Source organism: Acartia tonsa, chromosome 13 (assembly GCF_053477335.1).
Source record: "Acartia tonsa isolate MP-2025a chromosome 13, ASM5347733v1, whole genome shotgun sequence".
Taxonomy (NCBI): Eukaryota; Metazoa; Arthropoda; class Copepoda; order Calanoida; family Acartiidae; genus Acartia; species Acartia tonsa.
The window spans coordinates 15,420,156-15,436,764 of NC_137272.1; the positions used below are offsets into that span (position 1 = coordinate 15,420,156).

The 16,609-nt window shown below is 31.0% G+C and overlaps 1 protein-coding gene across 7 annotated transcripts in view; it reads left to right on the forward strand.

Annotated features, from left to right (window-relative positions):
- The first annotated feature begins 508 nt into the window (after positions 1 to 508).
- The window catches only part of LOC145335033 (scavenger receptor cysteine-rich domain superfamily protein-like), a 36,881-nt gene continuing 20,780 nt past the window's right edge, over positions 509 to 16,609 (forward strand). For 3 of the 7 annotated variants that reach the window (XR_013885127.1, XM_080180715.1, XM_080180721.1), the window contains exons 1-18: positions 509 to 557; positions 1,336 to 1,432; positions 1,878 to 2,000; positions 3,725 to 3,832; positions 6,244 to 6,307; positions 6,716 to 6,769; positions 7,614 to 7,707; positions 8,183 to 8,208; positions 8,830 to 8,920; positions 9,560 to 9,630; positions 10,619 to 10,718; positions 14,492 to 14,594; positions 14,961 to 15,035; positions 15,150 to 15,236; positions 15,473 to 15,565; positions 15,807 to 15,855; positions 16,011 to 16,062; positions 16,443 to 16,505. Coding sequence is in view for 6 of the 7 variants with exons in the window: in XM_080180715.1 (XP_080036841.1) it covers positions 1,357 to 1,432; positions 1,878 to 2,000; positions 3,725 to 3,832; positions 6,244 to 6,307; positions 6,716 to 6,769; positions 7,614 to 7,707; positions 8,183 to 8,208; positions 8,830 to 8,920; positions 9,560 to 9,630; positions 10,619 to 10,718; positions 14,492 to 14,594; positions 14,961 to 15,035; positions 15,150 to 15,236; positions 15,473 to 15,565; positions 15,807 to 15,855; positions 16,011 to 16,062; positions 16,443 to 16,505 (1,329 nt within the window). In the remaining variant the exon portion in view is untranslated. Of the gene's footprint in view, positions 558 to 1,335; positions 1,433 to 1,877; positions 2,001 to 3,724; positions 3,833 to 6,243; positions 6,308 to 6,715; positions 6,770 to 6,905; positions 6,926 to 6,994; positions 7,015 to 7,168; positions 7,189 to 7,613; positions 7,708 to 8,182; positions 8,209 to 8,829; positions 8,921 to 9,559; positions 9,631 to 10,618; positions 10,719 to 14,491; positions 14,595 to 14,960; positions 15,041 to 15,149; positions 15,237 to 15,472; positions 15,566 to 15,806; positions 15,856 to 16,010; positions 16,063 to 16,442; positions 16,506 to 16,609 lie in introns of all 7 variants that reach the window. The other 4 variants (XM_080180716.1, XM_080180717.1, XM_080180718.1 and 1 more) reach the window with 4 other exon arrangements.

Below are 16,609 nucleotides of genomic sequence, written 5' to 3' on the forward strand. Positions count from 1 at the left end.
ATTGATTTCTCCATTTTAGGGAAACTTAATATTTTGTGTTGGGATAGTTTTAGGCTATTTTATATTTAGACTTTTAGTTGTAGTGGTATTAGATTCTATTTTTCTGCAATAGCTCGGGGGTTTGGAGGGAGGGGACATTAGGCATTTGCACTAGTCCCCAAAGTTTTATTATAACGTTTTCTAATTCGTTGGCTCAATAACTTTGGGGAAATTATTACATTGTGATTGGTTGGTTTATTTAGTTGAGTGTCCAAACGTTTCAACCACTAATTGTTATCTACAGAAGGCGTAAATTTGTATATTTACATTGGGGATGTAAATCAATTTATCGGCCATTGTCTTATACCTTTAGATCCCTGGGTGGGAGGTGGGTGGTGAAGAAATTTTTTAGTTTATGCACCCAGAAATTTTTTTAATGACCTATCCTTGAATCTCTGAATAAATGCATGGAAATCAGATAATTTCTAAAAATAAGTTTGCTTATCAAATAGTTTAGTAGTTTGTATTCATTTTAATTGTTAATACATAACCAAAGCTTACAGATACAGATTCAAAAAAGGATTTTTAGTTTTTATTTCACAAAATATCTTCAGTAAATCCGCTTGATTAGAACCGGTTCTCAGCCAGACTGAAAAATCATGTATAGCACCACGGGATTAACATAACTGGTTTTAATCTTATATTTTTATTTCAATATTAATGCAAAAATACGATGCTATACATGATTTTTCAGTCTGAGAAACAGTTCTAATCCTACGGGCAGGGGCTGCTATTCAGCCAATCAATATTATTTGAAATTGCCAAAAAATAATTGTTTTGTTGTAGTAAAGTTGGAGTAAAACTTTTTTGGTTTAACTAAAAGGGAAGTGGGTAAGAAGGGGGAGAAAAGTGAAAGGGATTTGAGTGGAAAATATCACTTAGAATTGTTTGTCAGAATCACATTCCCTTTTCCCTGCCTATGGGATATTAATCGGCTTCAAAGCCTTACTGAAAATAAATATTCCAAATTTTCTCCCAAGAATTAAAATGAATTTACATTGTTTATGCCTAATTCAAACCAATCGATATTTAATTACTTGGATGTAGCATCAGATTTTTATTTACTGTAATAAAGTCATACTCCCAGCATGTTAAAATATTTCTCTTTACCCCAGCCCCCCTCCCCCACCCTTTCCCTCCTCCTGGATCAACGAATTGGCCAATAAAGGAGGTCTATATAAGCAACCTAAATTCATGACAAATTTTCCCATATCAATAATCCACATATTCTATTTTATTTTTAAACCATTTTCTGAAGTAATCTTTCCAAAAAACTAAAAATGTCTTTTTGTTATCAGTGTTGGATAAGATATAAAAATGATACCTAGTTCTTTACTAAGTATTTTGTTATTATTCTGCTTCAAGACTTATGGCGCGTTGAATTTGAACGATGGTGAGTGAATTTTTCAAATTTAAGCATGTTAGAATTGTCCTATTGGTTTTAAACTTTAAACGGTCACTGTAGCAGTTAAGTATGAGTTAGAAAGCTTAGCAATTCCATAATCGTTAATAAAAAGTCCGTACGTCCAATAAAAAAGCGTTATAACTTTTAAAAACAAAGCATCTCAACAAATCAACAGTCAACGTTAGTGATACGTACACAGACAGACGAACGGGAATACAAAGTTTATTATAGAGAAGCTTCGCTACTAAAAATGATATGTTACGAAGAAGTGCCAAAGAGTGTAATGTTTGACGTCATAAAAAATACGTCTAAATCCATCTCTTTTTTAGGGGTTTTCTTTCACACTTCTCCTCTCATCCCTCCTTTTTCGTCGTATTTTTATGACGTCATACATGACACTTTCCGGCGCCTCTGATATGAACTGTTTATTTAGGAGGTGTTTTACTAAATAATCTAAACAACAATATACATCCATTGCATAAACAGCATATCCACAATCTGTTGAAACAGTTGAACGGCCACCCTATGAATGACCCTAATATCAGAGCTTTAAAAGGTATGTTTTACCAGGGATCTAATGGGATAAGACAATGGCCAATAAATTGATGTACAATACATCCCCAATGATGAGACACAAAATCAACTTTTGAAACGTTAAAACACACAATTTAAAGAACCAATCCAAGTCCCCCAAAGTTGCTAAGCCAACGAATAAGAAACGTTATTAAACTTTGGGTACTAGTGTAATAAACAGCCTAATGTCCCCTCTCTCTATCAGTACGTTTTACACTATTGCATACATTTTATTAGAGAAGCTACTCTATACTCAAAAAAAATTGTCATCCTCTATCCGTGTGTCTCTTAGTGCGTCCATCCGTCTGTAAGAAACGGAATGGGATGAACGTGATAATCTCGGCTACTATTAAAGATAGACGGCAGAAACTTCTTGTTAAAATGGTTCCAGGACAAGCGTAGGAGTGGACAAACGCAAGTTAAGTTAATTAAAGGTTTCTATAGAGGCCAGAGGTAAATTCTTTAAAAAAAAATTTGTTACACTAAATTCAGTTTGCCCCACTAAAATCAGTGAGGCTCGCTAAAAATTTTGAGGGGATAATTTTGCCTAACTCAAATTTTAGTGTGGCAAAAGTTTTTTTAAGAATTCACCTTAGGTTAGGTTAGATATTAATATAAAAAAATAGTTTAAGATAAGTTAGGTTAGGTTAAGTGTCCACTCTGAAGTTTAGTACTCCTCTTTTGTTCCTATGACTGTTAATATTCCTATAATTATGTAATTTCAAATTATATATAAAAGACCAAGTTGCTTAACTGCCGCATAAAATTTAAACAGATTTAAGCCTTTGGATGTTTCTGTCCCATATATACACCTTTAAGTTCCTAGATGCTAGAGGCGCAGTCTTTAGTTATATGTGTATATTAATATGTATCTATTTATAATCTATCTACCTATTATCTATAAAGACAACAGACCTCCCATATTATTGAGATTAAACAACAACAATACTACAACCCCAGCAAATAGTTTCTTTACAAGCCCAACTAATTATTTTTGAAATATCATGGAAAATAAGGAAAATACTAAAAAAAACTATGCAAATATGCTTTTGGATTTTAGCAGGAATAACATAATTACATGATCGAACATATAATAGTTATTTCTTGCATCGTATTATAAACGGCTTTCCGCGGATATAGAATGTACAATTATGAGATTAAAACTAGTTTTTTTAGCCCTGAGGTGCCAAAGGCACCAGCTAAAAAAAACTGGTTTTAATCTTATGATTGTACATTTTTATATTTGTAGAAAGCTTGATATAATACGATGCTAGACATAGTTTTTTTCGTATAGATGAGAACCGGTTCCTATCCACCAGATTCGAATGAATACGAGAAAAATGTTTATTTGTTTGTTCTGTAATATCTATCTATCTATTACCTTTCTCTATTTATCTACCTATTATCTATGTATCTATCTATGAAGACAACAGACCTCCCATATTATTGAAATTAAACAACAACACTACAACCCCAGCAAATAGTTTCTTTACAAGCCCAAGTAATCATTTTTGAAATATCTTGAAATATCATGGAAAATGAAGAAAATACTAAAAAAATATGCAAATATGCTTTTGGATTTTAGCAGGAATAACATAAATACATGATCCAACATATAAAAATGTTTATTTGTTTGTTTTATAATATCTATCTATCTATTACCTTTCTCTATTAATCTACCTATTATCTATGTATCTATCTATGAAGACAACAGACCTCCCATAATATTGAGATTAAACAACAACAATACTACAACCGCAGCAACCTCTCAAAATGGTACAACAACCAGTAGCACAGTTGTACAGCCTTCAACAACAGGAATGTTCCTATCAGGGATCTAAAGAGATAGGGCAATGGCCGATAAATTGATGCAAATCCCCAATGATGATACACAAAATTACCCCTTATGTAGATTAAGATTAGTGGTTAAAACGTTTGGACACTTAACTTAATAAACCAGCCAATTAGAATTCATCAAAAGTCCAGAAAAGTTTTCAAGCTAACGAATAATAAAACGTTTTTATCAAACTTTGTGGACAAGTGTAATAAACCAAATCACTCTCTCTCTCTCTCTGTTCCTATACTTTTAAACTTTTAAAAGCGCTTTTTCTATAACCGTCCGTTAAGGTTAGCTCTTTCCGTTCATTTAGACATGTTAGAATTACCCAATTGATTTCAAACTTTGCATGATGATTCATTTAACAATTAAAGGGACTGTGAACGTAAATTTTTCTCATCTTAATATCATATCTTAACATTATCTTATTCATAATATCTCACAGATAGAGCAAAACGCGCTTTTGTTTGCTTAAAAAACGGCTTTTTCCGACGATTTTTATAAGGTAAAGGGAAAGGAAGAAATTTTCCGTATTATATAAAATGTGCATTAAATTGCTTTTTTCTCCCATTATAGCTAAAATTAAACTTTTTCACATAGTTCTGGATTTTTCCTAACGGTTAAGCTGACTTTTAACATAATCCTTGCTTTAAACCAATGTATAGTTACTTAAAAATTGATAAAATAAGCAATCTTTTTTATTGAAAACCAAATACAATAACAAAGCTAGAAACAGGTTATTTTATTAGTATCCAATTAACTTTAGATGGCCCATCTCTCGCCCACCTTTAATTACAAAGAGGGAGGTCATTTTCTAGTAAATCCCGTAAAGGTGTGTGTTATAAGGCCTAAAAATAGTAGAACAATAAGGTGCTCTATATATTTGTATTCCCTATTGAATAGAACAATAGGGAAATTTTTCTTTTTTTTTTGATAATCGTACCTGGAATATCTTTAAGAAATACGAAATTTCTATCAAACGCTTTGTTTGGCTCAAACTGACAAAAATTTTAAAAAATATAATTATAATAATAATGTTTTCTATAGGTACAAGGTAAAGGTTAAGAACAATCTATACCATTAAACAAAGGAAGAAGCCATTCTTTACAGGTTGATTTATTATAATTATATTTTTTTTATTTGTGTCAGTTTGAGCCAAACAAAGCGTTTGATAGAAATTTCTTATTTTTTAAAGATATTCCAGGTACGGTTATCTAAAAAAAAAAAAAAAATTTCTTCCCTATTGTTCTATTCAATAGGGAATACAAATATATAGAGCACCTTATCGTTCTACTACTATTTTTAGGCCTTATAACACACACCTGTACGGGATTTACTAGAAAATGACCTCCCTCTTTGTAAATAATAAAGACGCAATATTTCTTTATAAACAGTCTAATAAAAGTGTAAACTAATTCTTGAAAGTGGGTTATTTATTGTCCAACACAATAAAAAGGGATATTCTTATTTTAAATAACCTATGAGATTCAACCCTTTGTAGACAGTGAGGTATTTTTTTGTCAATAATACGAATTTAAAATAGGTCTTTATTACCTAATTACTACGTTATAAAAAGTCTAATTGGCAATTTTATATCATAAAATAAATCCTTAACAGTAAGTAAATTATTTCAACTATATATGACAAGTTAAATATTCCTACAAACATTATAAGAAACAAAAACGTTCAGATTTTCCCTGTTTTTTCCTTTTTCCCTTCCAAAATACAATAAAATCAAGGCTTTATTTCTGGATATTTTTGTTAATAGGACGTTTTTGGTTCATCAGTGTAGTGAAATGTGCTTAGAAAATGTTAAGATTTGATAATCAGATGAGAAATATTTACGTTCACACTCCCTTTAAGTGTTATTTATAAGTGATTATTATATGATATAATAATTCTATTCTTCTGATTTTTGGAAAATCAACAAGATACAACATTTCAAGCGGAGATCAATAATTAAGACCTAAAAATCAAAGTAAGTCCTTAAACAGAATCCTGTATTCAAGCAATTTTGCAGCAAGTATTTTAACAATTTTGTGTATACCTTTACATTTTTATTCTGCATATAAAGTTTTGACACCCTTTAAATGTTCATGTTTGTTTGTTCTTCAGTTTTGATTTTAGGGCTTCGTTTTTATTTACCTATGTTTTATCTTTTATGAAAACATAAATAATGCAATCAGGAAATGGGAATGTGATACTTATTACCATACATTGTTTAAAAAAAACTGCTAAAACTTCAATTGTTTTAGCTAAGCTTTATACCCTTGTTTTAGGACATTTTTCTACCCCCACCCCCCCCCCCCCCTTGCCCTAAACTTTCTAATATTTTGTCCCTTAATGTAATGGGCGCAGCTACTAATCTAATAGGAGCACCTAATTAATCCAGTAACATCATCAATGACTGATACTTCAGTAGACGATATCGTAACATCTCCTCCTAATACAAGGTAAATTGATACAGGGATCTAATTGGATAAGACAATGGCCGACAAATTGATGTTCTTTCCCAATGATGATACACAAAATTATCCCTTCTGTAGATAACAATCGACAGACTTTGGTGACTAGTGTAAACAACAGCCCAATGTCAACTAACTAGTATTAGACAAGTGCAATGAGAACAAAAATATTGGAATTCAGATGCGTGGGGTGTATCAACTACCCCCCACCCTACACCCCCTTGATAAGGGTCTTCAATTAGTGGGTGGATAGACACCTAGGAGGGTGTATCAGCTCCCCTCACACTTAAAATACACTACCCCTTTTCACCACCCCGTGTACGTCCCTGGCATTGTTGCACAATAACTTATTAATATTGAAACAGCTTAAAAAGTAATAATTCTTTTATTTGTTAGAAATTGTGAAGAACCCAGTACAGTTTGTTTGGATGGTGCAGATTCAGATTTCAAGTAAGTAATATTTTATAGTAATCATACTGTAGTAATAATCTATTTTTATATATCAATTCATCAATTGTTTGATTTAATAATAGACCTATAAAGTAATATTTTGGTTAGATTTTATATCATGTATCTATATATCTAGAGGAAATGTTTTGGTTGGAGGTCTACCTGTCTGTGATGACTCCTGGTCTCTAGCCTCTGCTACTACTAATCATGTATCTATCTATCTAGAGGAAATGTTTTGGTTGGAGGTCTACCTGTCTGTGATGACTCCTGGTCTCTAGTCTCTGCTACTACTAATCATGTATCTATCTAGAGGAAATGTATTGGTTGGAGGTCTACCTGTCTGTGATGACTCCTGGTCTCTAGCCTCTGCTACTACTAATCATGTATCTATCTATCTAGAGGAAATGTATTAGTTGGAGGTCTACCTGTCTGTGATGACTCCTGGTCTCTAGCCTCTGCTACTACTAATCATGTATCTATCTATCTAGAGGAAATGTATTAGTTGGAGGTCTACCTGTCTGTGATGACTCCTGGTCTCTAGCCTCTGCTACTACTAATCATGTATCTATCTATCTAGAGGAAATGTCATGGTTAGAGGTCTACCTGTCTGTGATGACTCCTGGTCTCTAGCCTCTGCTACTACTAATCATGTATCTATCTATCTAGAGGAAATGTCATGGTTAGAGGTCTACCTGTCTGTGATGACTCCTGGTCTCTAGCCTCTGCTACTACTAATCATGTATCTATCTATCTAGAGGAAATGTCATGGTTAGAGGTCTACCTGTCTGTGATGACTCCTGGTCTCTAGCCTCTGCTACTACTAATCATGTATTTATCTATCTAGAGGAAATGTATTGGTTGGAGGTCTACCTGTCTGTGATGACTCCTGGTCTCTAGCCTCTGCTACTGTTGTCTGTAGGGAACTTGGATTCCAGAAGGTTTAAATTATTTCCAGTATGGCTATAAAACCGATTAATATCCGCTGTATTAGAAATGGTTCTTAGCCATACTGAAAAATTATGTATAGAATTGTATTATACCTAGTTTTCTGCGAATATGGAAACATACAAACATAATTTAGAAATAATTTTGTTAGAATGTTGCCCAGTTTAGAAATAACTTTTAAAGGTCGACCGATTTTTTCTGTAGGTCAACATAAACAATTACAACCCACAAATACCTTTATAAAATCGGTCAACCTAAAGCTTCTATTGGTCGACCTAAAATTTGCGGAGGTCGACCTTTGTCTTTTGTGAACTGGGCTTGAAGACTGGTTTTAATTTTATAATTGTAAATTTTTATCTGCGGAAAGCTGTTTATAATACAATTTGATAAATTAAGTATGGTTGGAGGGAAAAAAATCAATTAGTATTTTGATTTGATTCTATGATTTTATTGAATCTTGTTTTTTAGGCAAAGCGTTGGTTTGTTGGATCCAGGTTTAGATTTACTATATTATTTGTACTAGCGAAGCTACTCTATAATTCATTTTGTCTGTTCATCAGTTAATCCGTAACGGTACACGGGGAAAATATGTTTTTTTTAAACTGTCTATCTTGATTTTTTAAGAAGATTTCCTATATCAATGAGCATCCAGCATGTAATTCACGTTGTCCGTTGGTCTGTCAGTCATACTATAAATATAAAAATATAAAATATTTGAGAAAGGTTTCGTGATTATTTTCCCCCATATATTTCTATACTGAGACAGCGCAATATGGCATCAAAAAATGACGTCATACGAAAAAATAACCAATGAGAGGCGAGTATATATTTTACCATTGGTCAATTACAATGTGTACTGGCCTCTCATTGGACAACTTTATTGTATGAAGTCTTTTTTTGAAGTCATTTTGCCCTGTCTCTTCTATTCTTGAATCTTTTAATCTTCTTTTCCATACATGCATCAATGCTGTTTTTGTGCTTCGCTGGTTATGGATGTTGTCATCATTGTTTAAATTGTATTCGTTATGAAAACATACCAATAAATTTCAAAAATAATTTAAAAATACAAAAATTATGCATAAGATTAATATTGATAGGCCTTTTTGATATTTTAGATTTGGAAATGACACCCGAAATTTCAAGATGGACAATGTAAAGTGTAATGGAACAGAAACTCGTCTTGTGGACTGTCCTTTTAATCCACAGGTTATTGGAATAAATTTTATAATGTACTGTCCTATTTGGAAATCCTATGTTTACCAAATCTTTGTTTTTTTAGTTAAAATCAAACATTTAATCTTAATTTATTTACATCCCTAATGGTGATAAACAAAATTACCCCTTTTGTAGATTACAATTAGTGGTTGAAACGTTTAGACACGAAACTCAACCAACTTATTAAATTCAATAAAGTTTATAAACAAATAAGAAATCGTTACAATATAAATTTTTGGGACAAGCGTAATTATAAGATTAAAACCAGTAATGCTGCTGAAGTCACGGGCTATCAAAACTGATTTTAATATTATGATTGTACATTTTTATATTCTCAGAAAATTGGATATAATACGATACGATACATGATTTTTCAGTGTGGCTGAGAATCGGTTCCTATCAGGAAGGAAGGTGGCATTGGGGTGTTTATTACAATAGTACCCAAAGTTGTTACTCATCAACTTTGGGGACTTTTAATGAATGTTGATTGGTTGATTCATTAAGTTGAGTGTTCAAACGTTTCACAACCACGAATTTTAATCTATATATGGGGTAATTTTGTGTATCATCATTGGGGATGTAAATCAATTTATCGGTCATTGTCTTATCCCTTTATATCCCTGTGTTTAGAATGATTGTGGGCCGGGAGAAGTAGCTGGAGTGGAATGTGATACTAGAAACTACACAGACATTCTCAAAAGGTATAGAAAAGCAATGCTTGTTTTCCACATTTCAAAAGTGAACCTTTTCTATAATTAGGGTCGATCCGTCCTCTTTTTGTTAATTTAGAAATGTTAGATTTGTCCTGTAAATTTCAAACTTTGCATGATGATTCCTATAGTGATAGGTATGATTTTTATAGTATAGCAACTCTATAATCATTACCAGAAAGTCCTCACGTCCATTTAAAACATGCTGATTTTTAACTTTTTGACAACAACTTTTGATTGATATGATTTTAGGAATAATAATTTTTAGGACAACAAGGTAAAGTATTAGAAGCGAAGCAACTCTAAAATAAAGACCTAAAAATGTAAGTATGCCCTTACACAATATCCTGTATTTAAGTGGGTTTGCAAAAAAATACTTAAAATTATGTTTAGACTCATATGATTATATTATTAATAACTTTTGGTAGTCCCTCTTTATGGGAGGGGTGGGGGGGGGGGGATAAAATCAAATTTGTTTCCAAATTCTTAAATTATTATCAAATTAACATTAAGAATATATTGTTTTCTTTATTTTTTAAAACTTGATAATTATATTCTTCAAAAAAAAATAAAACCATCAATAATCCTAATCATATTATGTCAAACATTATTTATATAAAAATAATGTTATTGAATAAATGTATATGAATATTGTTAATAACTATCTATTGTATATTTTTAAAAAGTGTAGTGTTTAAAAAATAAAAAAATAATTGTCAATGTTTTAACTTAAAGTTAACTTACATTCATAAGAGGGTTATTTTTTGCATGATTCCATAAAGTTGGGTGTTGGGTTGTAGTCAAATACTCTTATTAAGTCAAACTGTTCCTAATTTTGACCAAATATATATATATATATATATTTGAAATGGTTCTTAATTAAGAACAGTTGGACTTAATAAGAGCATTTGACTACAACCCAAAACCTAACTTTAAGGAATTACGCGAAAAAATGACCCTCTTTATTATTTATTTCTAGTGAATGTTATGAATTGGATGTTATCTATTCTACTGGTGATGGTATCTCACAAATATTTAATAATATCTCAACTCCTGATCAATGTCAGGCTAAGTGTAAGGTATCTTTAGTAGGGTTGGGCCGGATATCCGGCAGATTTATAATACCGGATATCTGGACAAGCTGGATATCTGGTCCAACCCTGATCTTTGGTATTTATATTTATCTTTGGTCCGTCCGTACGTTATGATTAGCTCTTATGTTAATTTAAACAAGTTAGAATTATCCTGTCAACTTAAAACTTTGCATAATGATTTTTGTAACAGTTTTGTGCAGAAACACTTTAATCATTAACAGTAATTCTGTGTGTCCATTTAAAACAGCCTTTTTGACAACATGTTTTTGTATGATATATTTATCCTATTCATCTGATTTTTGGAATATTGTGTCCTAGAACAACAGGGTTTAATATTAAAAGCTAAGCATCTCTTTAATAAAGTCCCAAAAAAGTAAGTACAGTGTATTTAATAATTGTTTTCCATTAAGATACAATTTATTAATGCTCTGCTTTCTCACACTCTACATGTGTTCATGTTCGTTTATCATACTGGCTATTTTTAAAGCTCTGCTTTTATTAATGTTGTCATCCTTGTTTTCAAAAATATTGATTAGCTAATACATATTGTTATTGAGTTTTATACAATATCTATTTTATAGAGAGTGGTTATTAACATGACAAATATTTACAGCTTTTATATAAAAAACTAAAAATAAATGTGTATAAATATAAAATAAATATACAAACATCACAAATATAGGTACTAGCGGCTTCGCCCCTAGCCTTTAGGGGCTTTGCCCCATGAGGTAATTGAAAAAAATATAGCCTAAAACCACCACAGGACCAGTAGGTATATTCCCTGAAGAGTAGAATCCGATCGGTTCATTGGTTACCTAAATCTTAAGGGACAGACAGACGAACGGACAGACATCATTCTACTTGATATTACAGATAGTTTGATTGCATTCCCTATATTAAGAAAACATGGCAAGATTTATTGCCTTTTAGTTAAACTTATAACAGTAACATATACATTTTGCTATCTTATTCTTGAAGTAAAGTTATTACTACATAATATACTAGGATGTAATATATAAATGAAGGTCCTAGATTCATTTTCTATATTTCAACCAATCACATACTGATGAAATGAACTACTACAGGAGCTTTAAATTTAAAGATTGAATAAAAGTAAATTCATCTATTAAAAATTGATCTTGCATATTTGCATATTCCAAATGATTGTAAATTGTTTACACATTTATTGGCAAGATCATATAATCCCAGAACTGATAATCCCATCCACAAACCTAATGAAGATCCAATGTCAATGATGAACTGAAAAGGACTGTAGCTAAACAACTTTTCTGTAACAATCACATTTGAATTAAAGGACAGCTTCACTAGTGATCTTGATCTGTTTGTAAATCTTACTCGAAAGGTTAATGCAGATGTTAACGTTGAACAATATTTTCTACAATTCTTTTCCATTTCAATTTTTTCAAGTTCATGAACAGGAACAACATACTTCTCATAAAAATCTGGGATCACATTTTCAGGAAAAGCTAAATCATAAGTTTCAGTGCAATGGTTCTTTGCTGACATCCAAGGAGGAACACAATTAATCACATTACCAATTGCATTATGAATTTCATTGTCAACACACTCCATGAAATCATCTTTACTCATAACAACCTGCTTGGTGGTAACCTTGCAAGATGATGAAACATGAAGATCAACATCATATGTGAATTGATCACCATGATAGATTAACACAGCATCACCTTTGTGGGAACTGTAATCTGGGGAGAAAAAGCTTTTGAAATTTCTATCTGTGAGGAAGAGTCTCATTCTTTGATGTCTTTTTGGTGGTTGGATAAACAATTTATGTTGTGCACTGTAATCAGATATCATCTTACAGAACCCATATCTTGGAATAAATAGAATTTCTCCACTAAATTTCTTATTATTGTTGTAAACAGATATTTCCTTTGCAATTTCTTTATCATATATATTTTCTAACAATACATCAAAGGATAGATTGTGATATTGTCCCCAAGAAGTTTTGTTGTAAGTAGTTGATCCTTTTAGTATGGCCAGGCGACTAGTGTATCCATAGAAGGAGAGATTTTTAAGATTTTCTTGTCTTGTAGGACAAACTGTAATAAGAGGTAGCTCTACATCATTGATATTCATTTTTGTAGTGGAATCAACTTCAGGGGGATGTAAAAGGTTCATCATAGCAATTCTGAATTGAACTATGAACATCATTAATGAAATTAGCCATAACATTATTCTAAAATTAGTTTTATTTATACTTGACATTTCCACAGCAAATAGCAGACTAATAATAAAGAATAATAACAATTAGAGCTAATTGTTATTTTGTTTAAATAACAAAACTTTCTACAAAATATATATTATCATTATTATCACATTTTTTAAATATAAATTAAGGTATATAGTGAGCAAACTTTTGTAAACCCAAAATATAAATTGTTACCTATCAAAATATAACTCTATAGTCTAAGAACATAATATAAAGTAGGGTTGGGCCGGATATCCGGTGTGGCCGGATATCCGGCCATTTTCAATATCCGGCCGGATACCGGATATTGAAACTATCCGGCCGGATATCCGGTTCTATAATTTTTTATACTTTACACCAAAAGATTTCTGAAGAAATTTTTTTTTTACTTCTTTAATATCTGGTAATTTGGCCGGTTATCCGGCCGGATATCCGGTAATTTGGCCGGATAACCGGATATTTGCCGGATATCCGGCGTTGCCGGATATCCGGCCGGTTACCGGATATCCGGCGTTTGAAATCAGCCGGATATCCGGTATCCGGTATCCGGCCAAAAAAGTATCCGGCCCAACCCTAATATAAAGTTCAGAAAATCACAAATTTAAATGTATCCATTATAATATTTTAATTAATTGTGTAGCTTAATGATAGAAAGATAGAAAACGGAACTATAACTGATAACTATAAGTGGGGTAAAATTGCTTTCAAAAAAGTTCTCATAAAAAAAACACACTGTACATACATATAAATTATTTTATTATAATATAATGTTGATACTTGGAACTCAATAAACCAACCATTAAAGATTTCCCATAAAAAGTGTAAAAAATAATCATTACTTACACAATTCAAAATATTTGGTTACTCTATTCCATTTAACTTTTTTCCATAAAATGTATGAAAGAATACAGAAGGAATTTTTTTTTGAATATTCTCTAAATAAACCAGTGAACCAGATGAGCATTTCAAATAAGGGCAATGAGATTAAGAAGTTATAAAATTTTTATTATATAAAAGTTCTTATTATAGATAGTTAATGCATAAAATAAACATTTTTAAATCATTGAAAGGTAATACATAAAATTTATAACATTTGAAGAACTCAATTAACTTTCTCAAAAAGTTTTAATGATTGTAAAGCATTGATGCAATGGATCCTCAGATCAAACAATTCTAGAACAGATAAGCCTATCCACAGAAGATCCAATATCAACTATGAACTGAAATGGAGTGTAGCTAAACACCTTTTTATTAACACTCACATCTTTATTAAATGCTGACCTTATTAAAGCTCCATGTGCATCCATGTATCTTTGTCTGTACCGTGTTATTGATTTTGTTCCGGAACAATATTTTCTGCATTCTTTCTCATGTTACCAAGTTCAAAATTAGGATCAACATAACTTTGAACAAAATTTGGTATGGCAATTTCATAACAGTTTGACTTTATAAGCGTATTTGACAAAAAGCTAAAACATTACTTTAGGGAAATTCCCAGAAAAAAAAATACTTCTTTAATTTTATTCAGAATGCCACAGTTCATTGTAAACATTTCTCCTATTATCCTGATATCAAGAGATGTGACTTAAAAAATGGAAATTCAAAAGAATTTAAACATGGAGCAATTTCAGGTAATTATTTTTAAGTAATCTTTTTCCCAGTATCACTTGGAAAACAATTAATATCAGCTGGGTTAGAACAGCTTCTAAGACATGCTGAAAAATTACGTATAGAATTGTATTATATCCAGTGTCCTATGAATATAAAAATGTAAAGTCATAAATAATTATTACAAGTCCATCAACTCTACAATGGTAGTTTACTTGTTACTTCCTTTTTTAGATGTAGTTTTACTAGATAATGGAAATTTTTTCCACTTTGATCAGTGATCTTTAAAGATAAACATATATATAAGGTAGGGTCTCTGTCTATTATTAGATAAACCAAAACTTTTCCAGGATTTCATAAAAAAAACCTTGAATTATTTATCTGTTTAGGGCCACAGTCATGTACAAATGAAACAGCAGCCAATCCTTCTGCAAGCAGCACATCAACTAATTGTTTTGAGTCAGGTATATCAAATGCAGATTTTGTACATTGCAGATAACAATTTCAGAGTTTCAAATAACATAAGTAATAAAGAAATTAATGATGTTGTATGTATTTCTGTACATATTTATCTTAAGGAATTGGATACAACTATGGAGAATACCTGGATTATGGGTATACAGATGATGTTAACCTTTGTCAACAAAGATGTCAAGCTTTTTCAGGTAGATAAATCCAAACTGGATAGAAAAGAAGAATTTGATCTCACTGAAATCTTCATGCTTAAATCAAGTCTTCTCTAAATTTAAAGAAATCTGAAAAGTCTTAAAAATTAAACAAACTGAACTTTAAAAACCCAATCTTTCTGTGGTATTTTCATTAAAGGTATGGGGTCTATAGGTAAACCAATAACAAATAAATGTTGGAAGTTTATAAAACTTATTATTGTTTTATATTTCAGGATGCAGATATTTTTCCTATTATCAGTCCAGCAACGAATGCTTTATGAAAACTGGGAATGAGAGTAAAAGGGCTCATAATGATGTCACTTCAGGTAAACATTTTTTCTAATACAACTTCAAAATATGAAATTAACATTATATTACTGCTTTAAGCTTCAATCAAATTTTTTAAAATTAAGATGCTTAATCTATTTTTACACTGCCAGCATATAAAGTGTAAAGTATTAGTTGTAAAGGTTGAAACATAAGGATTTTTTTACTGGTCTTTTTTATCTAATCATTCTACCAAACCTAGTTTTTCTTCCCAAAACCCTGTAAATTTTTTTTATGTAGGACCAAAATACTGTGAAGGAGATAGGAACAAGACAGCAGCAGCAAATAGGTACAGTGCCCATCTTATATTGAATTACTTTTAGAATACATTCATAATTGAAAATTAAGAGAGAGAGGCTTTATAACAACATGTAGTAGAAACAATTTTTAGATTCAATAATTTAATGTCACATTTTTAAGTAGTATTTAAGTGCTTTGTTTTAGATATTCAGATTGTTGGAAAGCTGGATCTGTTTGTCTGCTTGGAGGACTAAAGGCATTATAACATCATCTATTAAATGATAAAAATCCCTGTTATGACTTTTGTTTTTTGGCTTTCATGACTATTATAATAATGAAACCTTTTAAATTGGCATTCCATTTTTTTGTAATAACTAATTTTCTGAAAATTCTTTTAAGTAAAGCTATTTAAATCTATAAGATTGATTATGCCATTAATCATAGCACTTCAGTATCAGCAGTTTTGAAAATGTTATGTTTAAAGACAAATTTTTATATGACCAAAAAAGATTTGCCTATAAAATAGCACCATACAAATATAAATTACTATTTTTCTATTTTGATAATTAATGCCAGACTAACCATTACAATTATAGCTACCAGTTCATTTATAATAATTGTTATTAATGGATGAAGGTGAATGAGGGAAATGTTCATATTGGAGGCAAACCAGTTTGTGATGACTCTTGGGATTTAAAGGTTTTTGTAAAAGAAATTATATAAAAGAGCATTGCAGTTAATTATAATTAACAACTACTTAATTATTGTACCATGTATCAAAAGTTTTTAGGAAGAAGTATCTA